Genomic DNA, 16,067 nt, shown 5'->3' on the forward strand with positions numbered 1-16,067 from the left:
GGTACCCTCCAGCTACTTTCATTTCATGAAACTGCTTCTCTCTTTATTGTAATTAGGCTCCATGTGAAAGGGCTGAGTGAGGCAAAGGAGGAAGAGAAATGTAAGGAGTTAATCTCCCCTCTTTTTCCTGGGCCCTCCCTCCATTGTCTTCCGCTCACAACCTTGGTGACTTCATGTGCCACCTCTGGTTCCCTGTCATCTGCTACTACGTGTCAAGGGGCTCTTTTTTAACCTGAGGCTTTCTGTCTTTCTAGTGGCTATATCAGTTAGCCTGGACCTGCGTTACTGGATAATCAGATCAAGAGTGGTAGGAAGCAAAGTTGTGTGAGGAGGCGCGGTATGGAGCTGGGCCTGGGGATGAGGATGATCTTAGCCCTTTTCTGAGGAACTGCTGGAAGACCAGCTACAGAACAGGACGATGAGATTCCAGAGGTCACCAAGGGCCTTGTGTGCCACGTTAAGGAGCTTTGGATTGCACTGAGGATGGCTGAGACCTCGCAGGGCTGTGATGTGGGTGATGTGACCCACGTATGTGAGATACGTGTTTGAAGAAGGCGGTTAGGAGAGCCACGTGGGAGATGGTGTGCAGGAAGGCAAGAGCAGACGCGGAGCTCTAGTAGGACGCTCTTAAAGCAGCCCGTGGGTATTAAGAGAGGCAAAGCTACACGCACTAGGCAGCGCGCCCAGAGTAAGCTAAAAGCAGGCCTAAGTTTTATATACACAGGTTTGTCTGTGTGTAAACTTTTGTAAATATAATAAAAATGGAATGTCAGAGAGCAAAACAGTACTTGAGTCAATAAAGAAGTTGAACTGTCTAGAAAAAAATTAAATCCCTACTTTATATTGCTGTGTCTCATCAAATTGGAGACACCCGTCTGGAGAACGTGGGTACCAGGTTCAGAAATGTTAAACTGTGAAGGAGAGAAATCTTAGCACCTGTGCAATACAAAATATGGAAAAATAAACTAAGTTGGATTAAAGAGGTAAAAGAAACCCCATGGACAAAGGAAGAAGGTAAATGACAAATTGGGGCTAAAATGCTTCATTTCTAGATGCTTATATTTTCACATTTTAACATCTGAAACTGAGATATATCTTAAAAGTAGGATCTAATTTTAGAAATAGACACATGAAATACATGAGACAAAGAATTATATACTTAATGTTGAAATAGCTCTTAGAAGCAATAAGAAAAATACCTCAGAGATACCCAAATAACCTGAGCAGACTGTTCACAAAAGGAGAAATATACTTGTTTAACTAACATTTGAAATATTTTACTTAGTACTGTCAGAAATAGGAATTTGGATTATAATGAAGTGGCATTTTCCACTTAAATACCAGCAGTGATTTTTTTTAAAACATAAGTTCATTGTTAAGAGCGTGATGGGAAAGGTACTTTTTTTTTTAATGTTTATTTTTTATTTATTTTGAGAGAGAGAGCATGAGCAGGGTAGGGGCAGAGGGAGAGAGAGAGAGAATCCCAAGCAGGCTGTGCTCTGTCAGCGCGGAGCCCGATGTGGGGCTCGATTTCACAATCCATGAGATCATGACCTGAGCCAAAATCAAGAGTCAGACTCTTAACTGACTGAGCCACCCAGGCACCTTGGAAAAGCTACTCTTCTTCATAGTAGTTGGGAGGATAAATTGGAACAACTGTGTTAAAGGATCAGTTTGATATGTCAGAGGCCTTCCCTGAAATAATCTTTGACCTATAAATTCTTCTTTTTTGGAATACAAATAAAGTAGTGAACAACTATTTATGGATAACTATATCGACTGTAGCAGCATTGTTTATGTAGTGAATGCTCATATGTTAAGAAGAGGGTTGGGCATAAAGGTTCTGATACAGCTACATCATCATATCCTGTGGTCATTTAAAGTCACGTTAAGTTGGGGCGCCTGGGTGGCGCAGTCGGTTAAGCGTCCGACTTCGGCCAGGTCACGATCTCGCGGTCCGTGAGTTCGAGCCCCGCGTCGGGCTCTGGGCTGATGGCTCAGAGCCTGGAGCCTGTTTCCGATTCTGTGTCTCCCTCTCTCTCTGCCCCTCCCCCGTTCATGCTCTGTCTCTCTCTGTCCCAAAAATAAATAAATGTTAAAAAAAAAAAAAAATTTAAAGTCACGTTAAGTGACATGGAAAACTTATGCTGAAAAAATGTGTTGAAATATTACTTCTAGTAATCCTGACTGCTTTTAAAAATGTGTAAGTACAGAAAAAGCCTGGAAGACGAACCACTGAGGTTCTTTGGTGGGATTCAGTTTTGTGTCTTCCTATATATTTTTTTAAATAAGCGGGTCTTGGGGCGCCTGGGTGGCTCAGTCGATTGGGCGTCCATCTTCGGCTGAGGTCATGATCTCGTGGTTTGTGAGTTCAAACCCTGTGTCGGGCCCTGTGCTGATAGCTTGGAGCCTGGAGCCTGCTTCAGATTCTGTGTCTCCCTCTCTCTCTGCCCCTCCCCTGCTCACCCTCTGTCTCTGTCTCTCAATAATAAATAAACGTTAAAAAAAATTTTAATAAGTGGGTCTTTATAGTGACAAATTTTGGAAGAGCAGAAAGTAAGTCACTGCATTTTGCTGAAGGAGCTTTTTTTACTTTTCTGCTTATATAGATATATGCTATTAATGATAACTACTAAGTAGGTGTAATTGGTGAGAAAGTTGTTGCTATATCTGCACACATTAAGGACTTCATTTAAAAAAAATTTTTTTTTTCAACGTTTTATTTACCTCTGGGACAGAGAGAGAGACAGAGCATGAACGGGGGAGGGGCAGAGAGCGAGGGAGACACAGAATCGGAAACAGGCTCCAGGCTCTGAGCCGTCAGCCCAGAGCCCGATGCGGGGCTCGAACTCACAGACCGCGAGATCGCGACCTGGCTGAAGTCGGACGCTCAACCGACTGCGCCACCCAGGCGCCCCAAGGACTTCATTTTTAAAAAAATTTGCTGCTTTTGTAAAATATTTAGAGATGATCAGGTCATCTGATATATTTTAATATTCTAATCTAAAAAAGTGTCAAGTAAAACTTTCAGGAGTTAAACTGCTAGGCCGGAATATTTTTCATGGAAGACAGTTGAAAGAGGAAGATTCGGCCCTTGAATGAGATAGATACAAATCAGCTATATAACTGTCTGTTTCTATGTACACAAACATGTCTCCATAACGTGCTCTGTTTCAAGTTGGTGACACGTCATGGCCTCACATGCTGTTTAAGAGGCAGTCTAAGAAATGCTGAACAGTTTCTGTATATACCTTAGCTTGCATTAAATTGAATCTTCTGTTTGGAAGACATTGTTGAATGACCTGTTTTTACATGAAGCTTCTTGAATTTTCTAGGTGATAAAACAGGAACAAGACCAGAGTAAGTTTACAGTCTAACTTTTAAAATATTTTAATTGAGTTTTATTTATTAAATAGTAGGCAAATGGTATGGTTGGAAGTAAATGAAACCATATAGGCATTTAGAAGAAAAATTCTTTGAATCAGTTTTTGTCAAAAATAAATAATAAACCTATGCTCTGGAAAGATTATGGGATGGTCAAATCTTCAAGTTTTAATAATTTGGAAAACTTATAACCAATTCTTTCTAGAACACTTTATGCCCAATTTTATATCTAAACATACCTTTTATATGTAAGTTACTACACCAGTACCATTTATTTTATGATGATGAAGAGGGAGAAGAGCCTCCATATACATCATATGTTCGAAGATCATTATTTTTACTACCACTTGTATTTTCTCACCTACTTTTTACATTAAATAAAACACTTGTAAATAAATGATCAAGTTCACGCCTCTAAAACATCTTGTGTATATTTTAGCCCTATTACATAAATAGGAAGCTGAAAGAGACTGAGATTTGCCTAGAGGTTATAGCAAGGAGTTAGTAGCAAATCTGTGACTGAAATGTAACTGGTAATTACATTATGGCATGCCAAATTTCACTTATTCCTATCCTCATTACACATGTATGATTTCCTTAAGCTATTCCTAGGTCTTATTTTATTGAAAAACAAATTGAAATTATAAAATAAAGTAAAATATTTGGAGCATCTCATTATGAGAAGTTTTGTAGACTCTTTAAAGAATTTTTAAATATTTTTTAACTGAATGAAATGACAGTCGTAGAATTTTTGAGCCGGGGGAACTTAGTTCAATATTTAATCTGTTGTATTTTCTAAATTTTTTTCTTAAACATTTAGTCAAATGCATTTATGTTTACTTATAATAGGTGCCAGTCTTTTTAGAAAAGATCTCTCTATGTCAGGTGAATTGTTAAAGTTATTTTAAAGGTCAAGAAATTTATAGTTGTTTATAAAGAGCTTTGAAATCATTCATGAAATGTATAATGGGGAATATTTGCTTTATTTGCTTCTCTCTTAACATACTCTGGTGGAACTCAGCCATCAGCTTTTTATTACCTCAATGGCTTTAATACATCTGTGGCATTTTTCTTAGGGATAGTAAAGCACTGAAGGATGAAAATCTACCTCCTGTCATCTGCCAGGATGTTGAAAATCTCCAGTAAGTGTGTCAAACATAATTAGATAAGTCATTTTGAAGAATGCTAGAGTATATTTTAGGGGGAACATCTCTTTCTCTTAAACGTTTTAACTTGGGTAAACATTTTAATGTTTTTAGAAACTAGAGAGAAAGCAGAACAGGACTTACATTTTTGTTAACTGTCATTCTCAAAAAAGAATGTGAACTGTAGTTGAATTTTTAATATTTCCTTCTTAAAACACTAGGACTCTGGCCAGCCTATTGGTTTTTTTGTTTTTTTTTTTAATTTTTCAACGTTTATTTATTTTTGGGACAGAGAGAGACAGAGCATGAACGGGGGAGGGGCAGAGAGAGAGGGAGACACAGAATCGGAAACAGGCTCCAGGCTCTGAGCCATCAGGCCAGAGCCCGACGCGGGGCTCGAACTCACGGACCGCGAGATCGTGACCTGGCTGAAGTCGGACGCCTAACCGACTGCGCCACCCAGGCGCCCCTGTGGCCAGCCTATTGTAAGGGTACTTTTTTTCTATAAGAAACCAAAGGTGTATTTTTTTTTTTTCAATTTAGTTTTATGTATCTTTTTAGGAAATTTGTGAAGGAACAGAAACAGGTACAAGAAGAAATTAGTAGAATGTCTTCAAAAGCAATGCTTAAAGTACAAGAAGATATTAAAGCTCTGAAGCAGCTTCTGTCACTAGCTGCCAGTGGATTACAGAGAAACACTCTCAATATTGACAAGTTGAAAATAGAAACTGCTCAGGTAAATGAACTTACAGTCGTTTTACTGTAGGGTTTTGTTTTGCCATGTTTCTTTCAAATGAAATCAGTCTTTTATAAAATCAGGATTTACTACATATAGCTTCTACAGTTTTCCATTGCTGTAATGATAATAGTTGCTAGTTTGTATTGAGTGCTTACTGTGTATGAGGCAGTGTTGTTTTGTTTTTTAGTTTTTATTATTGAGAGAGAGCACGAGGAGGGGAGCGGCAGAGAGAGGGGGAGCGAGAGAATCCCTAGCAGGCTCTACACAGTGTGGAGCCCGATGCAGGGCTTGAACCCATGAACCATGAGATCATGATCTGAGCCAAAGTCAGATGCTTAACCAACGGAGCCACCCAGGTGCCCCATATGAGGCGGTATTTTAAGCAATTTATTAGTCCAGTTTAGTTTTCATGACAGCTCTGTGAGGTAGGCACTCTTATCTTCCTTATATAAATAAGACAGTGGGCAGAGAGCTTTGTTAATAAATGGAAGAACTTGGTTTCTGACCCCGGTAATCCAACTCTAGAGTTGATGCTCCTGACTAGTTTGCTTTCTAAGAGTGACCACTGGCTAAGTTGCTGCATTATACAAGCTAGACAGAAAAATGTTTTTTAAAAGTCTGTCAGTGATTAAATAAAAACTATATCATGCTTTGTAAATATTAAATATATACAAAAATACATACTTTGTGTGTGTGTGTGTATATATATATATATGTATATATATATATATATTGTTCTTATCTATTTTGGTGGGGAAGAATGATGGTAGATGATTTACTTTTATATTTTAAGTAAAAATATTAAAGTTGCTTATATGTCTTTTTTGTTTGAAATATGATTGACATAGAACACTACATTAGTTTCAGCTCTGCAACATAATGATTCAGTATTTATTTTTATTGCAAAATGGCCATAACAAATCTCGTTAACATCTACCACCATGCTTAGCTAAAAACCTTTCCCCCTTGAGATGAGAATTTTTAAGATCCACTCTCTTAGCAACTTGCAGATATATAATACATTATTATTAACTGTCGTCACCATGCTGTACATTACATTCCCCGGTCTTATTTATTTTAAAATTAGAAATTTGTGTGTGCTTACCTTTAAGTCTTTAAGTCAACTATTGGAGAATACTTTCGTGATATTTTTAATGAAAATGTGTTACTAAAGTAGCTATTCTAAACCATGATGTGTAAAAGGAATTCAAAGCCTTTGTTGTCTGCTTTCAGATTTCCTGGTTGCCTACACACATTGGTTAAATACAAATAAAATATTCTCCCATGTTTCTTTTTCTCTTATTCCTCGTGTGTGTGTGTGTGTGTATGTGTGTGTGTGTGTGTATACACATATATGTATGTATATGTCCTATCTAGGAGAAAGAAAATGTTATGCTTCTGGTGGAGAATGATTAGACTCTGATTAAACGTTACATGAAGTCACAAATTTCATATGTGAAATGTATGAAATTGTATAAATTCTATGGAAAATTTCCTTAACACAGTAATAGAGGAGGCAACTCAGAAAGAGGTGAATGCTATAATGGGATCCGTTGTGACTTTAGTACCAGATGATTCTATTCATAAATATTTGGAATACTTTTTATGTACTAGACTTGCTAATAGTCTTTCAGAGATAAAAACACAACCCGAAAGGCACTAAAAGACTAAAAGAGCAAATGAAATAATGAAAGTTTGGGTAGAATATAAAGGTGGCAAATGAAGAAGAGGATGAATCAAAGAAAGCTTCCTTAGGGCTAAAGTCCTCTAAGTTGGTTTTAGAAAATTTTGTAGGTGATATCAAAGAAATTTGATCTAAACCTATTTTATTTCTATTTTACGGCAGTTAGTGCTCTACCCACACTTCAGTGAATTATCTATTGAAAAAATATTCTGATTCCCTTAGTGAAGTAGTTATCAATCTTTAACCCCAAACCCTTTTCTTCAAAGAAAGCCTTTTGGGGAAATAAAAGCAATTCTGAGGTGAGGAGCAGCGTTGTGATTGCAAACACCAGAACCTTGTGGAAGCAAAGTCTTTTAAATACTTCATTTTGGGGGGTACATAACTCAAGAGTTTAAACAAGAAGTGTAGTTAAACTTCTTTTTGGGTAGGGTAGGTGCCAAATGCTTTGTTGCGGTTATATCATTGAGTCCGTGGAGTCAGTGAACATTTTTAAGGATCTGTTTTACCACTTCAGCAGAAGTGTTGGGATCAAAATACATATGATATACTAGCGAGGGTGAATTAAGTCAGTTCGGTACTATGTTCTAGGTACAAGGTATGACTGAGGCACAAAGGCCTCAAGAGGGCACTTTTTAAAAAATGTTTATTTATTTTGAGAGAAAGAGTGTGCATGTTTGCACAAGGAGGGGAGGGGCAGAAAGAGAGAATCCCAAGCAGGTTCTGCACGGTCAGCCCAGAGCTGGATGTGAGGCTTGATCTCATGGTTCATGAGATCATGACCTGAGCCAAAATCAAGAGTTGGATGTGTAACAGACTGAGCCACGCAGGTGCCCCTTAAAGATTAAAAAAAATTTTTTTTTTAATTTTTTTAACGTTTTTTATTTATTTTTGAGACAGAGAGAGACAGAGCATGAACGGGGGAGGGGCAGAGAGGGGGAGACACAGAATGGAAGCAGGCTCCAGGCTCTGAGCCATCAGCCCAGAGCCCGATGCAGGGCTCGAACTCACAGACCGCGAGATCGTGACCTGAGCTGAAGTCGGACGCTCAACCGACTGAGCCACCCAGGCGCCCCTAAAGATTTTTAAATAATAGCAGAGTCTTTTGCTGTGGATGAATTAACTTCACAGATTGTATAGAAGTCCATAGTTCTTAAAATAGATAGCAGCTGATTATAAATTTATCATAACCTTCGTTAAAAGTATACTTTGGAAAGAGGTTTTGGCAACTTGTAAAACAGGTTAAACATGACGTGTTCTCGGAGCATGAGAGTGGCATTGTTTGAAGTTTCAGTCCAGAGATCATTGGTATTTTTAACCTGGCTTTTAACTGGTTAATCTTTCTGTCTTTCTGTCTGTCTGTCTGTCTGTCTGTCTGTCTTTCTGTCTTTCTGTCTGTCTTTCCCTCCCTCTGATCTATTAGGAGTTAAAGAATGCTGAAATAGCTTTAAGAACCCAGAAAACACCACCTGGACTCCAACATGAAAACACAGCTCCCGCCGAGTAAGTTACTGGATTTTCTCACTTCAGGAAAGCAAAACAGTACAATATATAGGCCAAGAATTTGTAGTTTACTATGTAGCAAGCCTGGGTTAATAAGCACTTGACATGGATTTCTCCTTTTCATTCTCACAATAACCCTAAGAAGGCAGTTCATTATCTTCATTTTATCGAAGGTAAGTGATGGCTAAGATCTGAGCTTTTAACCAGTGTTATGCAGTTATACTTCATTTGTATGTGAAGGCCTTTTCCACTGTATTAAATATTGCAGGTAGTAGATATTTTTACCAACAAGGACTTTTTCATTTAAAAATAATTTTATGATAATCCCTTCCTTAAACAGGGCATTCTAGAAGTAGTTTAACCCTTTTACTTGTTTGCATAGCTTTATTCACACAGGTAATAAATCATCAGAAAGAGCAGTTAGAAAATGTAGATAAGTTAAAATAAAAAACCTCCACCTGCAATCTTCTCACCCAGGAGGTGTGTCTGTCTAGTTGCCGAGTGATATCTATCTTGTCTCTTTATATTCTTTCATGTTGCTGGAGCTAATGATAGCTAATATTTATCAGATGCTTACCATTGGCCAAGCAGTGCACTTAGCACTTGACACACTTTATCTCATTTTCCACAAAACCTCTACAGCTGTCACTGTCCCAGTGTTCGAGATGAGGGGCCCGAGGCATGAGGAGTGGTGGAGGTCTGACTCCTAGTTTCTCACCCCTTTTTTCTTTTAACTTTTGATGGTGACATAATTTCAGACTTAGAGAAGAGTTCAAGAAGGAAACAAAGAATTCCCATGTATCTTTTATCGAGATTCCTTATATGTTAATATTTTTACTATGTTTGTTTTGTTCCCTGCTCTCTCTAATATATATACATATTTTCCCCCTGAACAGTTTGAGTTCTTTGCAGACAGATGCCCATTATGCTAAAGTACTTCAGTGTGTATTGTTTAAACGTAAGAACATTGTTACATAACCACAGTTCAGTGATCAAAATCAGGACATGTTAACAAGGACAGTGATACTCTGATTATCTTATTCAGATTAGCATGGGCTGTGTTCCTCACTGGACTTCTAGTAGTTTATCCATCTTATTCTTCATGCTGCCATCAGAGCTGGTTTTGAAATGGGGTGAATTGTATCATTTTCCATTGCAAAAAGCTTTCGTAGTTGCCCATTTCTTACAGAATTACATACAGCACGCTTTGTATACTCTTCAAGGTCCCTTTTATTTATCTGGCATTCTCTGGTTAAATTTAGCGGCATAGTAGCAGTAATAACTTGCTCTCCGTAGACACTATAGTGTTTTCAGATTATAAATATAAGAACTGTAAGTACTTGTAAAATCTGGTTGGCAATTGCACTTTTATTTATTTATTTATTTATTTATTTATTTAAAAAATTTTTTTTTTTTTCAACGTTTATTTTTGGGACAGAGAGAGACAGAGCATGAACGGGGGAGGGGCAGAGAGAGAGGGAGACACAGAACCGGAAGCAGGCTCCAGGCTCTGAGCCATCAGCCCAGAGCCCGACGCGGGGCTCGAACTCACGGACCGCGAGATCGTGACCTGGCTGAAGTCGGACACTTAACCGACTGCGCCACCCAGGCGCCCCGGCAATTGCACTTTTAAAAAAACTTTTTTGAACTTATTTAGACTTACAGAAAATTTCCAGAAATGATAGTACTGAGAATTTCCTTATATCCCTTAACCTTTCTTCCCTTAATGTTAAAATACTGTGTAACCGGGGTGCCTGGGTGGCGCAGTCGGTTAAGCGTCCGACTTCAGCCAGGTCACGATCTCGCGGTCCGTGAGTTCGAGCCCCGCGTCGGGCTCTGGGCTGATGGCTCAGAGCCTGGAGCCTGTTTCCGGTTCTGTGTCTCCCTCTCTCTCTGCCCCTCCCCCGTTCATGCTCTGTCTCTCTCTGTCCCAAAAATAAATAAACGTTGAAAAAAAAAAAAATTAAAAAATAAAATAAAATACTGTGTAACCACAGTATAATTATCGAGAATAGGAAATTAACATAGGTGTGGTGTTACTAATCAAGTGACAGAACTTATTTGAATTTTACTGACTTTTCCACTAATGTGCATTTTTTTCTTCCAGTATCCTGTTTTCCACTAATGTACTTTTTCTATTCCAGGTTCCCATTCACTTCTCATTCATTCATTTCTCCTTTATCTCTCCCAGTCTGTAACAATTATTCAGTCTTTGTCTTTCATAACGTTGATACTTTTAAAGCATAGAAAGTTATTTTGTAGATTGTCTCTTAATTGGGATATTTCATGATTGGAGTAATCTATGATGGAGTAATCTATGACTCCAATCATGATTGGAGTAATTTCATGATCTATTTTTGATACCTTGATAACTCACAAGTTTTGGTTCTGGTTTCAGTAATATCTATGCCATATCCTTATGTCCTCAGACTGAGTCAAAGGCCCTACTTAAATGGGGGCATATATTTATTTACTGGTTATTTTAATGCAAAGAAAATAGCATGTTTAACACTTTGATCTGACTTTGTAAATGTTTTTGTATAGCTACTTCAGAATCTTGGTTCAGCAGTTTGAGGTACAGCTTCAGCAGTACAGACAGCAGATTGAAGAGCTAGAAAACCATCTTGCCACACAAGCAAATAACTCACATATAACCCCTCAAGGTAACATGCTTTCTTTGGTGATTTTTTTTTTTTTTTTTTTTTTTTGATAGCACTGTTTTTTAGTAAGAGAGAGAGGTTACGGTGTTGTCACATAATATTCTACATAACTGCTAGTAGTTGTCTTGAGCTGCTATACAATTTCCTTAAGGCTTCTATTAGATATTTATTCTCCATAAATAGAAAATGCTTTATTATGAACTGTTATTATGCTGACCAAGGCAGAAGTTTCAGGGCCTTCTCCCCTCCCCCTGATGACTGATTCAGACACCCTGCTCTCAGTCAACTCGCTGTGCTCTCTTCTCTCAGTCATGGAAATATCGATGTGGTCTTGTGCCTCCTACACTTTTAGTACCAAAAACTGCACTCAAGTCATAGAAAAATAATACTGATTATGTTACATGTATATTTGTGTGATAATATAACTTTCTTTTATAGATTTGTCAATGGCTATGCAGAAAATTTATCAAACATTTGTAGCTTTAGCTGCACAACTTCAGTCTATTCATGAAAATGTAAAGGTAAGTTTTCATTACCAGTTCATGTATCTGTATATCTAGACCCAAGTGAAGTATTCATTTGCGGAGCAGAAGCATTCATGCTAATTATAGGAATAGCTAAAATTACATATAAGTGAAGAAGACTAAAACTAAAACAATCCACAATCATGCTCAGATACAATCACAGATAATATCTGTTGTTTTTTCAAAAAGATCCAAGTGTTCTATGCAATCAGCTATCTTAACTTTTTTCAGTAGTATATTGTAAACAATTTTCTGTGTTGATATACATATTTCTTCAATATCATTTTTAGAAGTTACATAGGATTTCAGTGTATATATATATATATATATATATATATATATATATGCGTAGTTTCCTTAACCCATGCTATTTGTTGCACATTTAGGTTGTTTCCATGTCTTTACAACTAGGAGCAGCACTATAGAAAAGAAACAGTAGCAAAAGTATTTTGTGCTGCTTTAATTTTACATAGGTCTTATTATTTTTTTTAAATTTTATTTTTAATGTTTATTTGAGAGAGAGAGAGAGAAACAGAGACAGAGTGTTAGCAGGGGGAAGGGCTGAGAAAGAGGGAGACAAAGAATCTGAAATAGGCTCCAGGCTCCGAGCTGTCAGCACAGAGCCCAATGTGGGGCTCAAACCCACGAACTGCAAGATCATGACCTGAGCCAAAGTTGGATGCTTAACCAACTGAGCTACCCAGGCGCCCCATAAATTATACCAGTTTTGAAATGAGCATGCTTTGGAGATTTTGCTTTAATATATTTAAGATTCTAAACCAGATTTTTAAAATAGTTTTAAAGGAGGAATTTTTATCGAATTTTCTTGAAATTAGTTTATTAAAGTACTAAAGATGATTCTCTGTTGGTACTTTGAAGTCTGTGTTGTACAGTTTTTTTTTTCCTTAATTTTTATTATGAAAGTTTTCAAATAGACACACAAAAAGAAGGGCACTGTTGTAATGAATGCCAGGTACCCACTCTCCGCTTCACCCATTATCAGGATCCTGCCTTGCTTTGTCAGTTTCCCACCCAGGGATGCTTTTTCCCCCTGGAACATTTTAAAGCAAATTCCAGACATGTCATTTGTAAGTATACATGCTTTTTCAATGGCAGTTTCTCCTCTCTGGTATTTTTTTTTTTTTTTTCAACGTTTATTTATTTTTGGGACAGAGAGAGGCAGAGCATGAACGGGGGAGGGGCAGAGAGAGAGGGAGACACAGAATCGGAAACAGGCTCCAGGCTCTGAGCCATCAGCCCAGAGCCTGACGCGGGGCTCGAACCCACGGACCGCGAGATCGTGACCTGGCTGAAGTCGGACGCTTAACCGACTGCGCCACCCAGGCGCCCCTCCTCTCTGGTATTCTTATTTCTTTTTCTTTCTTTTCTTTCTTTCTTTCTTTCTTTCTTTCTTTCTTTCTTTCTTTCTTTCTCTCTTATTCTTTCTTTTCTTTTGTTTTTTAGTAATGTACATTGTAATATACATTCCCAGGAACCAAAGAATGTTCCATGATCAGATTTGCCATTTATTTTCAGTTGCATTTAGTGACCAAAGTATAATTTCTAGCTTCATTTACTTACAGAAATCTCACAGGAGGTCGTTTTTTAATTTTTGTTCCTTTTGTATTGTTTTTCATGAGATAATCTGCTGAAGCAGGTTTAAACTACCTGAGCCAGCCAGGCCCCAAGGACATTAACAAAACTGGACATTTTATCAATTATACATCAAGGCTGATAGCTGTTCTTTTTTTCTTTTCTCCCCTTAAACCAATTGTCTTTCAAGTCTCTAAGGCAGGTGACTATTTTCCAGTGTCTGAAGCAGAACAAATTGATGGACTACTAATGCCAAACATTGTATGGCTATATTCATATAATTACACAGAGAGAAGAGGATGGATTAGGGGGAGATCACTTCTAATAAAACTCATTCTTCTGACATCACATACTCTACTTCTGACTGCATTTTCCCCAGTTTTCAGTTCTTGGCAGGCCTGCTTCAGTACATTAAAGAGGTAGGAAAGTCTGGAACCAGAACATCAAATACTGACATCCACACAAAAGGGGATGATAACTTTTAAATACTATAAATAGCAGTAAGATTGCTAAGTGTTGTACCTGTTAAGACCAAAAAGACATTACTGCTGAGAATGGTAGGAAATCTGAAAATCCTATATCTTTTTAAAAAGTTGTTTAAAACTGATAAAAATTTGATTAAACCCTTAATGAAAGTATCTAATAATTCTGATGGGAGTTAATGGCCTTAATCAAGGCAGATGCTGCATTTGGTGAACGAGCCCACTTGATGAACATGGTAATTTTTCTTTCTTACTCTGAAATTATAAACTCACTCCCCCTCCTCGTTTGGTTATGCAAGCTCAACATGAGTCATTCTCATGGTAAAATAGTCAAACAATATTGATAAAGTGAAAACCCTTTTTAAACCCTCCAAGCTGTCTCTGCTGAAGTCACTTATTTTAACACGTGTCACCCAGGCCTTTTAAAGAAGGCATTCAGCACATACATATGTAGTACATGTTTTCAGCTTTTTGCATCTAAAAGTTATCAAGAGGTTGGATGTTGGAGGGGGCGGCAATCGTGAAAAACTAGAATATTGAAAATGGAATTTTAGATGTTACTAGCTAACTCGTTTTAAAGAGGCCTCATGGAGCCAGGATGTTTTAGGCAGTTTATTGTAAAGACATGACAAAATTAGGGAAGAAAATACTCAAGAGAGCGTTAGAGCTTGCATGCATCACTTCACATTCCATGCATTAATAGCACTTTGATTTGCCCTTTAGGGGGAATGTATAGCATTGGCAATGTCTTTGATCTTCTTATTTCCTACTTAGATTATTCCTGTATTACCAGATTCAACACAGAACTTGGTTGATTAACCTTTTCTTTTTTCTTTCCCTTAGGTGCTAAAAGAACAGTACCTTGGCTACAGGAAAATGTTCTTGGGAGATGCTGTAGATGTGTTTGAAGCCAGGCGAGCAGAAGCCAAGAAGTGGCAGAACGCACCCAGAGTTACTACTGGACCCACCCCTTTCAGCAACATGCCAAACGCGGCAGCCGTTGCCATGGCTGCAACTCTTACACAGCAGCAACAGCCTGCTACAGGTCTGAATGCATTCAAGTTATAGCTTCTTACTGTTAAAATGCAGAACATTTATGTGCATTTTTATAAGTCTTCCTTTTGTGTTAGCACTGAAAAATTTCTATGAGTAGCTATTCCAGTATAATCTAAAAATTATGATGGACACAATTATAAACATATACCTGATAAAAAATGCAGGGTAGTCTTAGCAATAATTATTCATCAGTTAGATACTGAATATTGTGAATTACTTAATGTTATTTGCTGTATTGCTATAAATACCCTTTAGAACATGGTGTTTCACTACCGAATTACATTTAAGAATAACACGTTCTAAAATCGTGATTGTATCATTTATTGTTTTAAAGTCAAAACTAATTCAGCCATTATTGCATTTCTCATATATGATACTGATAGATGGTGCATTCTTGTTTCCTCATACATAGTGATTACAGAGTACCCACATTTAGGATGAAGTACATTTTTATGACTGAAGGTGTGTTGAAGATCAGTTGGTTGTTTTTATGTATAATGACTAGAAACAGTACAGGTTCTTTTAACCAAATTTGGACGAAAGTACATGCTAGAATTATTTGTACCTTTTCAGAATGAACAGAACAGTAGCAGGAGCAGGAAAAAGATGTTTTGAGATGCTCTGGATTGCACATTAAGAAGTATGAACTGGGAAAGCTGGGCAGATGATGAAAATAATTGGTGAGATACTAGAAAGCAGATAATTTGAGTCCTTAGTTTAATTCCACTTCTGACAAAAGAAGCATTTTTTGTGGTCTAGTTCTGCAGTGTGGAGTTTGGTCCTGTGTCTTTGGGAGATTGTTATCTTTACTCCTACAGTCTCCTTTTTGTCAGGCTTGAAGTATGACAGAGAAAATACAGTCTTAATGGATATTGATTTTTTTTTTATTCATTCAGAAATTTTTGAGTAATGCTTATTATTATCCTATAGCATGTGTCTTTCTGAGAGTTCCATATAGTCCAAGAGTAAATTACAAAAAGTAAAAAAAAAAAACCGGAAAAAACAGACATATCTAGATTGCATTCAGGCTGCCTCTACTAGGGAAACATTCTCTGGTTTTCACTATTGGCGGTTTAAAAATTGTTCTTCACATTTGGAGATGACAGAATCGACTTACCATCAGTGAATGGCTGGTGATGGGTTTATGCCAAATCCTCCACGTTCCGTGGCTGGACCCATGTGAATAGTGGCTCATAGTGGCACTATCTACTAGTTCTCTAGCTGGCTGGAGTGTAGGATTCCATTCTCGAGTTATGGAGGAAAAAAGTCCTCCAGTTATGGAACTGATTCCTATACTGAC

The 16,067-nt window shown here is 37.6% G+C and overlaps 1 protein-coding gene across 3 annotated transcripts in view; it reads left to right on the plus strand.

Annotated features, from left to right (window-relative positions):
* The window catches only part of NUP58 (nucleoporin 58), a 50,930-nt gene that overhangs the window by 15,856 nt on the left and 19,007 nt on the right, over positions 1-16,067 (plus strand). For all 3 annotated transcript variants that reach the window (XM_045458311.1, XM_045458400.1, XM_045458478.1), the window contains exons 6-12: positions 3,336-3,360; positions 4,461-4,526; positions 5,091-5,265; positions 8,373-8,452; positions 10,997-11,115; positions 11,551-11,633; positions 14,555-14,756. In XM_045458311.1, the coding sequence (XP_045314267.1) occupies positions 3,336-3,360; positions 4,461-4,526; positions 5,091-5,265; positions 8,373-8,452; positions 10,997-11,115; positions 11,551-11,633; positions 14,555-14,756 (750 nt within the window). The remainder of the gene's footprint in view (positions 1-3,335; positions 3,361-4,460; positions 4,527-5,090; positions 5,266-8,372; positions 8,453-10,996; positions 11,116-11,550; positions 11,634-14,554; positions 14,757-16,067) is intronic.

Source organism: Leopardus geoffroyi, chromosome A1, assembly GCF_018350155.1.
Source record: "Leopardus geoffroyi isolate Oge1 chromosome A1, O.geoffroyi_Oge1_pat1.0, whole genome shotgun sequence".
Taxonomy (NCBI): domain Eukaryota; kingdom Metazoa; phylum Chordata; class Mammalia; order Carnivora; family Felidae; genus Leopardus; species Leopardus geoffroyi.